Below are 15,709 nucleotides of genomic sequence, written 5' to 3'. Positions count from 1 at the left end.
TCAGAGAAGCCATTCATGCTTTACTGCTTTTGATGAAAGAAACAAACCCAGGCTCATGCAATGATTGGTATTATTCAAAGTATGAGAAATGAGAACAGCACTATAATTACACCACTAACTGAAACAGGTAAAGTAATTGCTTACCAAAATGACCATTTCACAACAAAATGGCTTTCAGGAAATCCAGATGAGCCTGAGTTCCCCAAAGATCTTCTCCAAAGATCTCCTGATCCCAGAAGAACCGATAGTGATTCAGTCAAGGCAGAGCTCAAAAATCCTTTTAGACATTTTTTAATCAGTTGGCTTTACCTTCCGTATCCTTCACCTTAGGCAGTCACTCAGACAAACCTGAACTAAGCAGCTCCCCAGCACACAGGTGTCTAGTGTCTGTTTTGCACTCCCAATACAGCTGTGCTATTGACTCTTAGTGAAACTTTAAAATACACTCAACTACCAAGTACATCAGTGCCTACACACCTACAAAATGATCTATTTACGACACAGAATATGCCACAGATATACCTATATCTGTATGGATACCTTCTGTAACTTCAACACTAACTGGAAGTTAGACTGCAAGATTTTAATTGGCAAGTGTTACAGGTGGCCTTTAAGGGCTTATGTGCTTTTCTGAAGTTAATTAAAGTTTTTCTGAGATGGTACAAACTCTCTTGCATTAAACCTTCAAGTTTCCTATCACAGAATAAGTGTATCACATCCTCATTTACCTTTAAAACTCACATCCAGAAAAGCACTGAAAATTGCACTGTTTGTACTGTACACTTATGGACAAGTACAAAAATCTATGGACATATGGTTTGTTAACTTTAATTAATAGAATTGAACAGGCACGTATCCATTTAGGAAAAACCCTTTCTTTATGAATTTGTATAATCCCTTCACCGCTTAAGAACACCAACAAACAAATCACAGAGCATTTAATGTTTTTCCAAGGAAAATGCAGGGAAGGAATCAATTGGAACAGCTTTGTGTTCAAAATCATCTGTGAAGCATCAAAGTTATGTTTGTTGGCATCTGTGCTCCAGCTCCAGGGTTTGCTTTCTTAATCACGTTTTTATTCCAATGAGTAAATACTTCAGGAAGTTCAGAGGAACTAAAAAAAATGAGCATGACATCTGAATTGGGCAAAGCAGGGAAATCATAATAAAGCATGAAATTAGTGGAACATGAACAAATATGATCTGCTAGAGAACAAAATTATATGCTCTTCTTTAAAAGGAAGCTACAAACCTTTCAGAACCTCTGAAGAAGTCAACAAACTTATGGATACCGGTGGTAAGCTGATACAGTTTACTTTGAATTCAGAAATTTCACAATGTATCCCAAAGGAATTACTCTCTCTTAGGAGACCTGCAGCCACAAGCTAAACTAAAATCCATTATCCTTTCACGGATAATTAACTGCTTAAAAGATGGTGAATGGAAGAGAGGAATAAATGGTCAGTTTTTCCACAATGAACGGTGTTCAGCATGTTCTGTGCTGTAAACTTGTGTGGCTAAATTGATTCAATAACAGGGAAAGTACTGTACCTAAGATGGTACCTAGATTCAACTAAAACCCAAAATCAAGCCACTCTTGAGGGTGTGCTGCAGGAGGAAAAAAGGAAAGGGTGAGTGTAAAGTGAAAAAAGCACATGCTCCTTATCAGGTTGGGACTGCAGGGAAAATGCAGTTCTAAGAACTGAACTCATCAATAAATTTCCCCCAAATAATCAAAGGTACCTACCTTACAAAAGGCAAAAGATTAATAGGTCATTTTCATCTCTATTTGTCTGACTGTATTAGGCAAAGTTCTTCTGTAACTTTAGAAAGGACAAATACTTTTGTAAAAGCTTGTACTCTTGTTATTTAAATTTTCCTTTCTTCTCCACATTTCATACTACCTGCCTCTCACAACACAGGAAATTCTGCTCATATATATTTTTCTTCCTATGATGTTTACAGCAACATTAGTTAGTTTTATTGGGACTATAATGGAAAGCCAGATTTTGCTTTACAGACAGGGCATCTCATATTATTATACTTCAGTTTTACTTAGAAAACTAACTAACAAATAAAACACCAGTCATTCTGAAAACAAAGGAAAGAAGTGAAAACATTTCCCTAACTAGAGATACCAAACAACACTACATTTTCACTTTTTTTTTTTTTTTTCAAAATTACATTCATATGACTCCCAGCAAGATTTTTGATGGATTAATTCCTATAATCCACCAATTCCTTTTTTTCCTTGCCTTCTGTGTAATGGATAATTTTTATACTTAATACAAAACTGCTGATGATATATATATACGATATATATATATGGTATATATGTCTAATATTTAATTTAGTCCTACATTTCAGAAGAAGATAATATGCACTGCTATTACTTCTTTTTCTAAGTACTTTACTGTTGGAGTCAGAGGCACAAAGGGCGTGCCCTTATCTCTGATACCTGGCTCTGACATCCAAGAAAACACTGAATTTCATATAACATCCTGAAAACAACTATTAAAGTTAAATAGAAAAGCTAGGAGTGTGAATGTGTAAATTAGAAAGTTTCTTAGGTCACTAGGTGAAAAAGTTGAAGTCTGGAGTTTAAGCAGTTTAGAGAACAGAAGACAAGATGGAGGATTTAGGGTGCTGTCTCTTGTCCTTCTTTCTTCTTCATCTTTTTCATCTAGAGGTTTTTGGGTAGTAGTAGGTGATTGGATAGAAGATGCCACAGTGCAGCTCACAGGTATTGGGTCATTGGGTCACTAAGAAAAATAATTTACTTGGCATCTGTTAATTGGGTAAACGGACATATAAAAGACCTTGAAGATCTTTGTTAGCCATTTTGCACCTTTCTATCTTAGTGTACATAGCTCCTTGTACCTTGTATGCATGTAATGCAGATAAGAATAAACAACCAAGTCTGAACAAGAGAAAAAACAGCCTCACTCTCATCAACTTCAGTTCAAGGGGAAAAAGAACCTAACCACAAGAGTCATATAGAGACACTTTACAACTCTTTAACAAAATATTCATTCTGCCAAGCTATCTCACACAAATACTTCAATATGTGCATTGCGATTCTGGATCAGCTTTTCAGTAAGAGATAGGATACATAAATTAATTATTTTTAATAGGGAGCTTAGTGCGTTTGCAAAGAGCTTTATGTGTTTCTATGTGAAAACATACAGTATACTTCTAGTTTTGTGAACATCTGCCTGAAAATTTCAGAAGCTTCTGAATTAATTTCTTCTCATGCTTTAAACATAGAGCACATATTTCATTTCAGCTTAAAGTGGAATTACAGGTTTTCTAGGTAGAGTAACAGCCAGATATACTCTGGATTTCTGCTTGCTAATGTCAACCAAGACTGAAAATACTTGGCTAAGTCAGGTAATGCCAAGAGATGTGAGTCTATTGACTAATTCTCATGTTTTTCATAGAGTTTATACTGATGGGATGGGAGCAGAATAAACTCAGCTGTGACAAATGTAATTTTTGCCAATAAGTGGTATATCCACAGTAGTATGACATTACCAGAACATTAAATTGACAAAGCCATATACAATGTCCCCACAAGCACCAACATATAAAAGACCTTTTACAACGAATCCTGGAATCTGCCACTACCTTCATAATTTTCATAAATTAAAGATGGGGCTGCTTTTGAGCAATGGAGCAATAACATGGAAGAGAATTGTGCTGAGCACTGCGCAGATGTTGGCTGAGTAACAGTCTTGTATCTGACCTGGTGCCTGGCAATCCAGCCTGTGTAACTGGCAAAGAATCTGCAGTACCATAATCAGCTCTGCTGTTGTGGGGGGTTTTCCACTTTTCCTTCTGGAGATCAATTTAAATTACAAAGAGATTGAAGGGAATCTGTCCTTCCTCTGAATCAGATAGCTGAAAAAATACAGGTATTATCTACAGCTGCTTTTCTCCATCTCAAGCCTCTATGACAAGGCAAAGCAAAAACTGCATTTTGGGGCTGACCTAATTCTGGACCAGTCCCAGTCTATGTAGGGGCATTACAAATTTCAAATGATAGATAAATGAACACCTGTGTCTTTACAAGGTAGTAACTTGTTTCACTGATGTCTTATGCTAGAAATTGTTCTAAGTAACAAGGTTGGAGATTTTCATAACATAAACTGAGAGGCCTGTTTTTATGACTTCAGTTTTCTGATGTTTCAGATGAAATTACAAGTATTGAATTAGAAAAACTGTTCTGGAAGGATTAATGCTTTTATTTTCAGCTGCATTTCTCTATCTGAAAGAGATACACAGCATGATGCTGCTCTCAAGTAACAAAAGGGGCCGTAATAGGATGACTGTGACACTTCATCCTGCTCTTCAACCTGCAAGGACAAATCACTGTGTATTCTGGTAAATGAGTGTTTGCATGAGATTATACTCTCAGACAAGAAGAATACAATCCCATTTACTGGAGTATTCAGATCTAAATATTATTATTTCAGAATGCTGCAATAGGCTGAGTCATATCATCCTGAAGATACAAGTTATAAATAAGCACAGTGAAAATGTATGTTTGCCTTTTTTAAGGCTCAGGAACATGTGTTGTAATGCATTTAGAAAAATGGTATAACCCAAGATGTACCCCTGAAATACAGAATGTTAGCTTCCCCCCTTATCTCTTCCCCCCCAGTTTTCCTTATTGGCTGTGTGTATGTAACCCTTCCCCTTCCCCTGACTTCAAAAAGGAGCGCGTTATCAATTTTCTCTCTCTTTTCCCACGCGATCCCTGGAATAAAGCTGGAATACCATTTCAGCAAGGGAGAGAGCCTTGCTTGGACCTCTGGTCCATGCTATAATATCTTCCCCACCTCCCTGGCTACAGTGGGGCGGAATGTGGCTATAGAGAGGCAGGGAACATATATAAAATATAGCAAACATGTTTGTTCAAGATGAATGTCAGAGGCTTTGAATAACTAAATTTTCATTTGGTGGCAGCAATATTAGTGCAGAAGTATTCTAAGTCAACAACTTAATGTGAAAGGGAGAATTGAATGAAACAAGTAGAAAAAAAAAAAAAAGATGTTTCGATGACTCCATCAATAAATATTAAGAAGTTTTTTTAATTATTTCTCAACCTAATATAATTTGTGTAAGAACAGGGCTGTCTGACACTATTTTCAATGAAAATTAAAATCCTACCATAGCCAAATAAATTAAAAATTACCATGATGCCCTGAGACCAAGTAAAAATAAAAGCTGGCACATAAATATAATTAATTGGGGTGGAGTTCCATGTAATTGCACTCAGATGGCTAAGGACTACCGTCAGTCAGTTCAGCTAGCAGATCAGTCTTGCACTCTTCAAGAATTGCTGCATTAGTGAAGATATAAATGACAACAGTACCTATTACTTATTCAGGCTTCATCCATCCCACAGTTTAAAGAGGTGAAATTGAAGAATACAGAATCAAAACTTGTTTATGTTAAGGTCTATATATTAGCAGACTTTTTGGTATAAAATGTGTAAACACAATTACTGTGTTTGCACTGTGACATTTTAAGTACAGGTGACCAAACCTAAAATGAACAAAATAAATCAGAGGGACGATTTGTTGCAAACTGATTCAACACTCCATTACAAAGAGGAACATTGGAAATGCCATTCTAGATCAGACATGCCTTCCCTGGTAATTGTCAAATGGCAGCACAGACATAAGCAGAATGAAAAAAGCACAGCTCTAAATCTAATTGTTAATATTCAGGAAAAAGTTTAAATTTTGATTTCCTATGCGAAAAATCTAATTTTTTTTATCTATTAGAATTCTACTACATCCTAATATCCTCCAAAATTTTAGTTGTGTGGAGTTTTATTGGTTCTTAAGATTTAAGCCCCAACAATTTCTGGCAACAAGTTACATCATTTAACAATGCCCTGGATAGAAATTAATTGCCTTCACTGGCTTCATATTTCCTTAAAACTCAGTATAGTATAGTACAGAGTGCACAGAAACCCCAATGTTCCCTCTCTAAACCTGTCATTAATTTATATATTAGTCCTTTATATACTAGAACCCTGTGTACTCTGATTTATGAGAATCCCAATCTTTTCCCTTTCTTTGACACATTTTCCTGAACTCAGCCCACTTCCAGTATGGGTCATATCCTTTAAGAACAGTAAGCATGGCTACAGAACATTTTTATGTAACTGCTCTATCAGGTTTCTGAGGTAATTTTCAATGTTATGCTTCATGCACCCTTTTTCCCCATTTTTAATTGCAACTGTACAATGAAGGTTGCTACTGAACTGACTACAGTAAAATTAAGGTTTCTCTGTACTTAACAAATATGTATCTTTGTAATGGAAGAGACTTTGAAATTTGTAGATGAAATCATAATGAGCTTTCATGACTTCAATCATTGACACAAAGATGTCAGATAAATTCAGCTTCAAAATAAGCTCAACTTTGAAGACAACAGCAATGCTGGAGTGTGAGGTGTCCCCCACCCAGGAAGGCAAAGATTTAGTTTCAGATAAGCATTGTTAAAGCGAGAGGTGTGGCTTTAAAGCCTGGGAAGAGTGGATTCCATTCCTCTGCCTCAGCAGATGGGCCCTGTGAGCCCAGGAGGAACTGCTCCACCCCGGACCGTCGGACCGTCATGGGGTGGCAGTCCAGGAGTCTGATTGGGTTTGAGTGCCTGGGGTTTCTCCCTTACTGTGTTCCTACTAGTCTCTGACCTTAAACTCCACCCTGGTTCTGTCCTACAAAGCCCACCACCCTGCCTCTGTTTGGGACTCTCTGTCTCTTGATCTATGCCAAGTTTGTTCTTGTGTTGAATAAACGATTTCCTGAGCAGAAAACCCTCTTGTTCGAGTACCATGCCGGACACCAGTAACTGTAGCCTCCCTGGACATGATCTTGCAGCCCTGGAATGCTACATTGGAGAAATCACATTATTGCAAGACATGAAATGAAAACTGTGATTTTATCCATCTTCAGACTGCTACAATCATCTCTTCTGAGATTAGCTTACATATGAATCCCTAGACTACCTTTTTTTTGTCTCCCTTGGGAATAACTTACTGAAACTTCCTAAATGCTATAACTGATTTTTTTTCCACCATGGCACAAACATTCTGGCTTATAGCTAGAATCATAAACAATTCATACACCACGGTCATTCTCCTGTCTTGTTCCTCACTGTGCTTCAAGGTGAAAGCAGGCACTTCTGTCAAGTTCATGACTGCAATTATGATACAGAACTCTTAATTTCTGTTACTTCAGCCCTCAAAGACATCTAGTGCCTCCTATATGACATGCAAATCAACTTTTGTTTCGATGATGCCCCAAAAGTTCAGGTCACCAGAAAACATAATCCAAATTTATCCTCTAAAATTACTAAAATCACTTATAAGTAAAATCTGTCTAAACACATTCCTTTAGGAGATCTAGAGTAACTTTCCAATAATCTGATGTTTCTCCTTCTAGGACAAACCACTAGTATGTCCATTGGAAAAAAATGGGTAAACCTAACATTGATGTAACAGAGATCTAGAAATTAATATAGCTAATAATAGCTCTATGTACCCCCTCTATCACGAGTTTAATAGCATTTACTTTGAAGTCACTCCATTGTGATTGTCAGAAACCCCTTTTATCTTCTTGAAGAACAGTGTCAGAAATATACGAAGTGGTCCATATTAGTAATATCCTAAGGGGCTGCACACCAACTGGTTTCCTCCCCCAGCTGGTTCAGGAAAAAGATTTCCTTGGACAAAAGTGGAAAAAGCTGTTTATTTAACAGGAATTAAATAATATTAAACAATAAAACATCTTGCTGTTTGATGAGATGGCAAATCCAGAATAAGTAATTTCATGGGATGTAGCTTAGCTCACTCAGTCTCTTATCAGTCCCTCCTGCACTGGAAAGTGCTGAGGCCCAGGCCCCAGTGGGCCACAGGCATGAGCTCCCAGGGTTTGTCTGGGTTTGCAGTCCAGAGCAGGTTTGAGCAGATCCAAGAAAAAAGGGAAAAAACAGTACAGGGAACTTCTCTGCCTCAGCTAGCTAAAAACTAACTAAATGTAAATGTCCTGCCATCTGTCTGTGCTGCAGACAACATGGTCCAGGAGTAGGATGCCGGGGAGTGAAGGCTCTTTCTGAACACAAACTGTGGCTTCTTCTTCCCCCTGCTTCACTCTTAGAGCCAGTCTTAAAGGTGCAGAACTTAACATGTAACATAAACAAGACTATTCGGGATACAAGCATCATAAAATCACCACAGGACACAATCTTTTTGACTTTTGTGAGTCTCTATGGTCTAATTCTCCTGTATCATATTGATTTATGGTTTTCTATATTCAGTGAAAATACCTTCAGTCCTATGTCTACTGGCCACCCATTTTCATGTATTGAGTGCATTTAAGCAACAAATGCATCTTTAAGATACCATCATGGTTTTCTCTCTGTGGAATATTTATGTGCATCAAAAGATATATCATTATTATTTTATAAAATAAGTTGGAATTAATGGTAGGCAACTCTACTGAGTCCTGATAAAAAGTATTCAAGTGGCTTGGCTGGTATCTGCTATAAGACAGATAAAGTCAAGGAACCAACTGATAAGAAAAATGCAAAAAGACAAGCACAGGCAGTAGCTGCCTGATGTGATATTTCAGCATAGAAGTAATACAATCAAGCTAGAAGGAAGAAACACCTTTCATTAAAAATTATGTGGTATAAATCATTAGGTGGACAAAGAAAATAGCCATTAATATGGCAAAAGCTGCAAAATAAGGACAGGAAAATAGATTAGGATTGGCTATACTGCAGTCTCAGCCAGGTTGGAGATTGGAAAACAGAAGAGGCGGGTTCTCCTAAGAAATTAAATCAGGTTCCTTGATACTTCTGGCAAGCATACTGTAAGACTCCCTTTCTTAAGTTTATAAAAAGCAGTTGTTGTTTTTTTACCATGATTCCCTGTGGGTACGGAGGAGCCCGCTGGGCCCGAGATACTGGCTCTCCCCTGGAGAGGAGATACTTCATGTAAGAGCGACACGTGTCGCTCCCAGGGATCTTTGAGTTAGATATGTTAAACTGTTGTGCCCCATTGGTGTTCCCCCCTGCTGTCCCACCCCGATACAGGTATCTCGGGCTTCCCCCCGCCCCTCTCCTTCCCCATAAATACTCTGGGTTTCCCCCTGTTTGGGGGATTCGCTGTTACCAGCACCCTTCACCGAAGCTCTGCCTGAATAAAGGCTTGTGCCTCGGTGGAACGCTGGACCAGCTTTCTCATCCCTGCTTCCTGTGTTGCCTGCCCGCCGCCGCCGCCGAGCCGAGCCGAGCTGAGCTGAGCTGAAATCACTACTACCGCTGAGCTGGAATCACTCGACTGCTTAAAGCTGCTCACACGCGCTTCGGGCCAGCCTTTCTCAAGGCTGCCTCTAGAGAAGTCGCGGTGCTCCGGGCTTTCCACCGTGCCGGCAATTCCCTAAAAACTAAAGTTCTAAAAACAAAAAATTGGCACAGCTGAAGGGGGTTGCAAGACTGCATTTCATCCATTCTACGCCTCTGATGCATCAAAAATTTCTTTTCATTTCAAGATGAAATGAAGCCTAACATAGTTACTATCTAAATATACTATATCTTAAATAATCTTAAATAATAAGTTCTCCAGTCCTCTACCCATTTTTCTTCTCCTCTTCACAGGCCACAGACACTGAACTATTTAGCTGCAACTCATGCTCCTCAAATGATGTGAAGGTTTCAGAGTTCATCCTCACTGAAGAAGGTAAACCAGAAACCTGGAGAGGCTCTTCATAGTTTAAAGCTATCATTTAATGGTTGAGAGAACCAGGCACTTTAAGTCTCTGAGTCTACTCCCAACTATGCCTTTAATACACTTAGTAAATATTTGGCTCATAACACCTTTTATTCCATACAAAACAAACAGTAGATAGTATAGATTACTGTCACTTTCACTGCAACCCTTCCTGAGATTTTTTTAGTTTCTCAAGTACTCAGAGATATTCAGGATAAAAGTATTTTGAAGTAAACTAAATTCACTAAATATCTTGCACAACCTAAGCTGAGTATCACTATAACCAGTAAAGACTGGAAAACAGTAGTAAGAAGACACATTAACTTCTCCTTTATTCATTATGGTAAAAATTAATAATTCTGTTTGGAAAAATACATACCTACGACAATAAAACCACAATTTGGTTGGAGCAGAACATCCAGCAAGTTTCATATTTGTGCTCCTCATTCATAAGGCCTTATTAACATAAATATTTAATCCATCCAATTATTACAAGAAGGCATAAAATTATTTCTGATTGCACTTTCTTAGATTAATGAAACAAACTCAGAGAAGAAATAAAGTACTTTTTCTTCAGCTGCTCTTAGTGACTAGGCCCTGCTATGGCTGCAAAGCCTCTGAATCAAGACAGGTTCAAATTCAGTGGAACTTAAACAGAACACAGAGTTTATACCACAGTCCTTGCAAGACCACTGGGGTTTATACAGGATTTCTACATTGGATGGGTTTCCATTGGTGCATAAGTTCTAGCAAGACAACTATGTACTCCAAAGCTTGAAAACATCAATGCGATAATTTTCTAATCAACAAAAAATCTCCAGAACACTTCCATAGCTGAACTGGTAACTATTCTATGATGCAGCAGAGTATGTGCTGAGACTGTTAATAAATTACACACCTCAGTACCATTAATCTCAAATTAGTTATAATAAGAAATTTTGACACTAAAGGTTTTTCTACTTTCCTCATAGACCTTTCCAAGAAAATTAGAGCCACATATTTTTGGTTTAAGACCATGGCAAGGTTCTTTGCAAAATAAAATGCTGCTGTACTACACAAACATTATTATAGGATAAATAGGAACAAATGAGGGAGAAAACCTTCATATTGTGCTCTTTTCAGTGCAAGTCAGGAAGGTTTACCAATATATCTAGACCATATGTCTGCTTTTTTGGTGTACCATCAGAAGAGACAAATATTTCAGAAAACTTGATAGAATTCTAAGTTATTGGGTTAATTATTAAAGTTCAACTGAAATAAAAGAACAAGCCTCTTGGATGTTTTTAATCTATGGAAAATGCAATTCTATCACCAGAATAAATTTTAAAAAGAGAAGAAATCCTGGGAAAATGCATAAAATCTTCAAATTAGAAATAGGTAATAAATTATCCTTTCTTTAGTATTGCATTACTGCCAATCTAACAAACAGCACACAGATTATGAGAAACCTCAAAATTAGGCCTCTCTGAAATTAAGACGTAAAAATTGGTTTAATTGTGAAAAAATGAAAAAAAAATCTTCTACCTCTTTACCTACACACCTTTATTTGTTCAGATAAAAGAAAAATCTCCTACATGTTTTCCCATATGTTTCTCTTAATAAACTGGGTATCAATAAAGCACTTCTACTCATTCAAATCATCCCACTGTAGATTCAAACCCTGACAGCTGCTAGGCTGCTGCTGTGCCAGGATCACTACTGCTATCCAGTCTCACCTCAGCACTTTCCTGTGCTTCCATGAATTCACTGATTGGCTTTTTATGTATTTAGATGTGAAATTTAGCTTTTTCTCTGCTGTACAGAACATGGTACACTGGAGTCCTGGGCTCATAGCTAGGGTAACTATGCACTCTGATGTTAAAAATAAAAAAACACTATAAACATACAATGACGCATCTACATCTATACCAACCTCACCTCAAGATGCTTAAATTCTAGATGATAGTGTGAAAAAGCTGAATTATATATATTTCTGATTGATAAAATTGTGTGGATTTCAGCACACACAAGCAACACAGAGACAAAAACAGTCTGCTGACCACTCATGTTAGCAGTTAGAGATTATTGACATACATAGATGCATTATGGGCATAGAGCACTAGTGTTAGGACAGGCGGAAAAGACTTCAAGTTTTGCCAAAGGAGGTTTAGACTGGATATTAGGAAAAATTTCTGCACTGAAAGTGTTGTCAGGTACTGGAACAGACTGCCCAGAGAAGTGGCAGAGTCACCATCCCTGCAGGTATTTAAAACACACATAGATGACGCACCTGGTAATACAGTTCAGTGAAGGAGTTGTCAGAGCTGAATTAATGGTTGGACTTGATAACCTTAGAGGCCCTATCAGACTGAACTAATTTTATGATTCTATGACATAGAGACATCTGTGGTATATGGCCATAGATATTTGATGAAGAGAAAGCTGGAAATTGCTTACCATGCTGCAGCCAGGACAGTCAGGACCATTTTCACATGTCCTGCGCCGTGCCTGGATCCCTCCTCCACACTGAGCCGTGCAACGCTCCCATGGCCCCCAGCCTGTCCAAAACACATGAGGGGTGCACAACAAATGCTCATTGCAGTACCTGTGAGAAGAGAAATAAGGAGGCAAAGAATCTATTTATTATCAAGACAAGACCTCCCCAAGAACCTACCTCATTCACACAATTCAGATAGATATTTGTACAGGGAAATATTTTATGCAAAGGGCCTGTCCCTACTCATTAAACACTGCACTAACAGTTGTCACACTGCACAGAATGTCTAAATATTTAAGTGGGTTTTTTAGGTTGCAGTTGTGTGGGTGGAGCATTTGTTTGCTTTATTCAGTTACTTTATACATTCCATGCAATGCAGCCACACAATTATACTGCAGTCATGTAAGCAAGATTGCAAACCACTTTATTAAAAACAGTTGTGGTTATCCCTCTGTGGTAGTCAACCAAACAGAAGGGCAAACATTTATGTAGGAAGTCTTATCAGACTCCAGCTAAGAACTCATTAGGATCCATCTTTCTCATCTTCAGATAGAGAAGACTTGCTTCTCTGCTTCTATGGGCAGTATAAAAGCTAAAACATTGATTATAGGCCTAAAGAAACTTCACTTGTTTATAATGTTATTACTTTATCTTTTAAAGGGTGTTTTTAGGTATTATAATCTTTAAAGGATTTTCCTGTAGGCTGAAATTGATCCAGAGGCCTAGTAGGTCCTTGAGGGAAGCACAATAGAGTTGTCATAATTGTAATAATACTTTCGGACATGTGGGAAGGTCCCAGCTTCAGCTGAGTTTTTCCAATTTTTGTAGAAATCTTGGATTCTTGATTTTTTGAATGTGCCATCCAATAATTAGGATTTGGGCCATCAGCAAGTATGACTAGGGCTGTCCAAGAGACCAAGTGTCATTTTGATGTTGGAGGCAGGAATGCAACGTAAATTCATGCACAACAGCCAAGGTTCATGCACAACAGCCAACTTTTACTGGGTCCTCTTCTCCTTATATAGATCTGAAGGTCTGCACGGTCAATCGCTATTAGTTGAACCAGCTGCCACCCAGCCAACCAGCGAATACCTGCTCACATCCCCAGCACCCTAGGCCTGCTCTCAAATGGTCCATAATGGTCAAGTTATATAACTAAGGTATTTATGTAATTAGTTATGTTTCAGTTATAAAATTTGGATTAATTATAACTTCAGGCCTTCAGGCCAGCTGTTGGCCACCACAACAACCAACCTCTTAGATAAAGCAAACACACAGCATAGTCATGTAACACACAACCCTGAAGAAATTCTCTGGTATTTCATGGATGCATGTGGGTAGCTCTTATTACCATACTGACTGTCCTGAATGAAAATATCAATCTGATAGAGTATTTCCTCAGTTTTTACACCATTCATCTAAAATCCAATGTCTTCTTCCCCTTCTAACAAGTTTTCATCTCTTGGCACTCTTCTACAGTGGAAACTGACTCTAACAATCAAGTTATTTGTTTTCTACAGAAAGAGCAATGACACTATGAACAGTTGTCATTTTCAACAAGAATAACAACAGCTGTTTTTTTGTTTGTTTTCAGAAAGCCCCAATATCTGCAAGATTTAATTCTTCATTATACCTCATTATAAGAAATTTGAACATTTGGAACTCTGGAGGGCAAAAAAATAATGTTGGTGTTGTAAGTAACATACGGATGTAGATTTATTGCATATGCTGGAGCCTAAAATTCAAACTTTGTCCCTAGGTCTGGAGAACTCTATCAAAATCGAAAGATTGGGAGTGGGGCTATTAGGAAAGCTATTAGGTTAATATAGTGTGGGGTTATTAGGGGAGTGACATTTAGTTTTCTGCTTCTGTAGAGTTAAGTTATTCACAGCTTGTATTGACTTTTCCTCTGGAAACTGAGGAAAAAATGCCCAAACCCTCAATATTTATGAATCTGATGTCAGAATTCTTCAGTGTGTGATTTGGGTACACACATTACAGTTTACATTATGCCATCATTAAAGATACGTAGCAATGTTCTGTGCCTGGATATTCTTCCCCTAGAACTCCAACTGCACACATTCTTTGTCACATGCAGTCATTTATGTGAATCTGTGGGATAGTTTCTTCTACATCATTTGTTGAGAGTGTGTAGTCAATAAAATATAGATATAACGTCAGCATTTATTTAGTCAAATTAGTACAAGCTTTGCATAATTTCAGTTCTTAATGAAGATGTGTTAATTTGGGAGACACACTGAGGCTAAAGCAAATCTGCCATGAATTTTAGAATTACTGATATTCAGCCATGCAGAAGTAAAACTAAGGAATTTGTCTTGCCTTAAAATAGAGGTGTGTACAGTGTATCTAAAAATGAAGCAGCCATCTAATTTGAGCAACAGGTCATGGAAAGAAACAGCCCACTTAAAAATATTATTTATGTCACCCTAAAGCAAAGGTCATATAAATATACCCCTCAATGTAGAGATTGATTTTCTTTGACTATAAATGCTACATTGGAGACAGACATCTAAGCAGCCATTAAAGACAATAGAAATCTTGTCAATACAAACTAGGGAGACTAGAATAATTGATTTGATGAATTAAGGAATATACAGCAGAAGGACACAAATTACTGTTCTCCACAACCTGTATTGACTACATTTCTACAGACCACAGTGGAAGTTCAGACACCTGATAAACATTCACACTTGTGAACACCTGAATTTAGGTATGACAGATCTTTGAGGACAGTTATGCCACTGTGCAGTGGCTCTTTTAGTGTCTACGTGCCTAACCTCTCTCACTTAAGCAGGAGACAGAAAAGAAACCTAATAACAGTGATCCTTCACAGTAAGCACTCCAAAGGGCAGGCAATTCTGTTATCCAACACTAATTAAAGATGCAGATGAAAAAAAGCCCTAAAATTTCTATGCAAGCCACTTCAATTTAGGAAACAGGTTTTGTTTAAAAAAAAAAGTCAATACCATCAATGTTTCCTTTTTTTTTCAGGAAAAAAAAAAAAGGGGGAACAAACCAAAACAAACACAGCATAGAAATAGAATCTTATTTTTATTTCAGCCAGCCTCTGAAAACATCAGGTATGTTTTCTCAGCTAGAGACATCCCTGCAATTGATCTTTGAGAACTGTGCTACAGCGTGGGACTTTGAGACAAGTTTCATTATATTTATTCTTGGCTGCATTTCAAGTCACTCAGAAGCCTTTTTTCCCCTTTTGCTCTTTCTTCCCCTCTTAATTTTGTTCTCAGGACCCACAGAGATAACATTTTACAGTAATTCAACAACACATGCAATGCAAGAAACTTGAATCTGTGAAACCACTGCCCTCTCCCCTAACCTACCTGCAGTGAGGTCAGAATGGAGAGCAGCCTAGAGAAATGTGAACAGAAATTTTGTACAGGGACCCTTCACATTTCCCTTGAA

General features: G+C 37.8%; 1 protein-coding gene across 1 annotated transcript in view; it reads right to left on the bottom strand.

Moving 5' to 3' along the window:
• SEMA5A (semaphorin 5A) overlaps nucleotides 1-15,709 on the bottom strand; it is a 412,149-nt gene that overhangs the window by 58,609 nt on the left and 337,831 nt on the right. Inside the window, exon 15 of the mRNA XM_058831651.1 lies at nucleotides 12,226-12,373. Within this exon, the coding sequence (XP_058687634.1) occupies nucleotides 12,226-12,373 (148 nt within the window). The remainder of the gene's footprint in view (nucleotides 1-12,225; nucleotides 12,374-15,709) is intronic.

This window comes from Poecile atricapillus, chromosome 2 (assembly GCF_030490865.1).
Source record: "Poecile atricapillus isolate bPoeAtr1 chromosome 2, bPoeAtr1.hap1, whole genome shotgun sequence".
In the NCBI taxonomy this organism is placed as follows: Eukaryota; Metazoa; Chordata; class Aves; order Passeriformes; family Paridae; genus Poecile; species Poecile atricapillus.
Note: the sequence above shows the minus strand (reverse complement) of the source record. Positions and strands in the feature narration are given on the sequence as shown.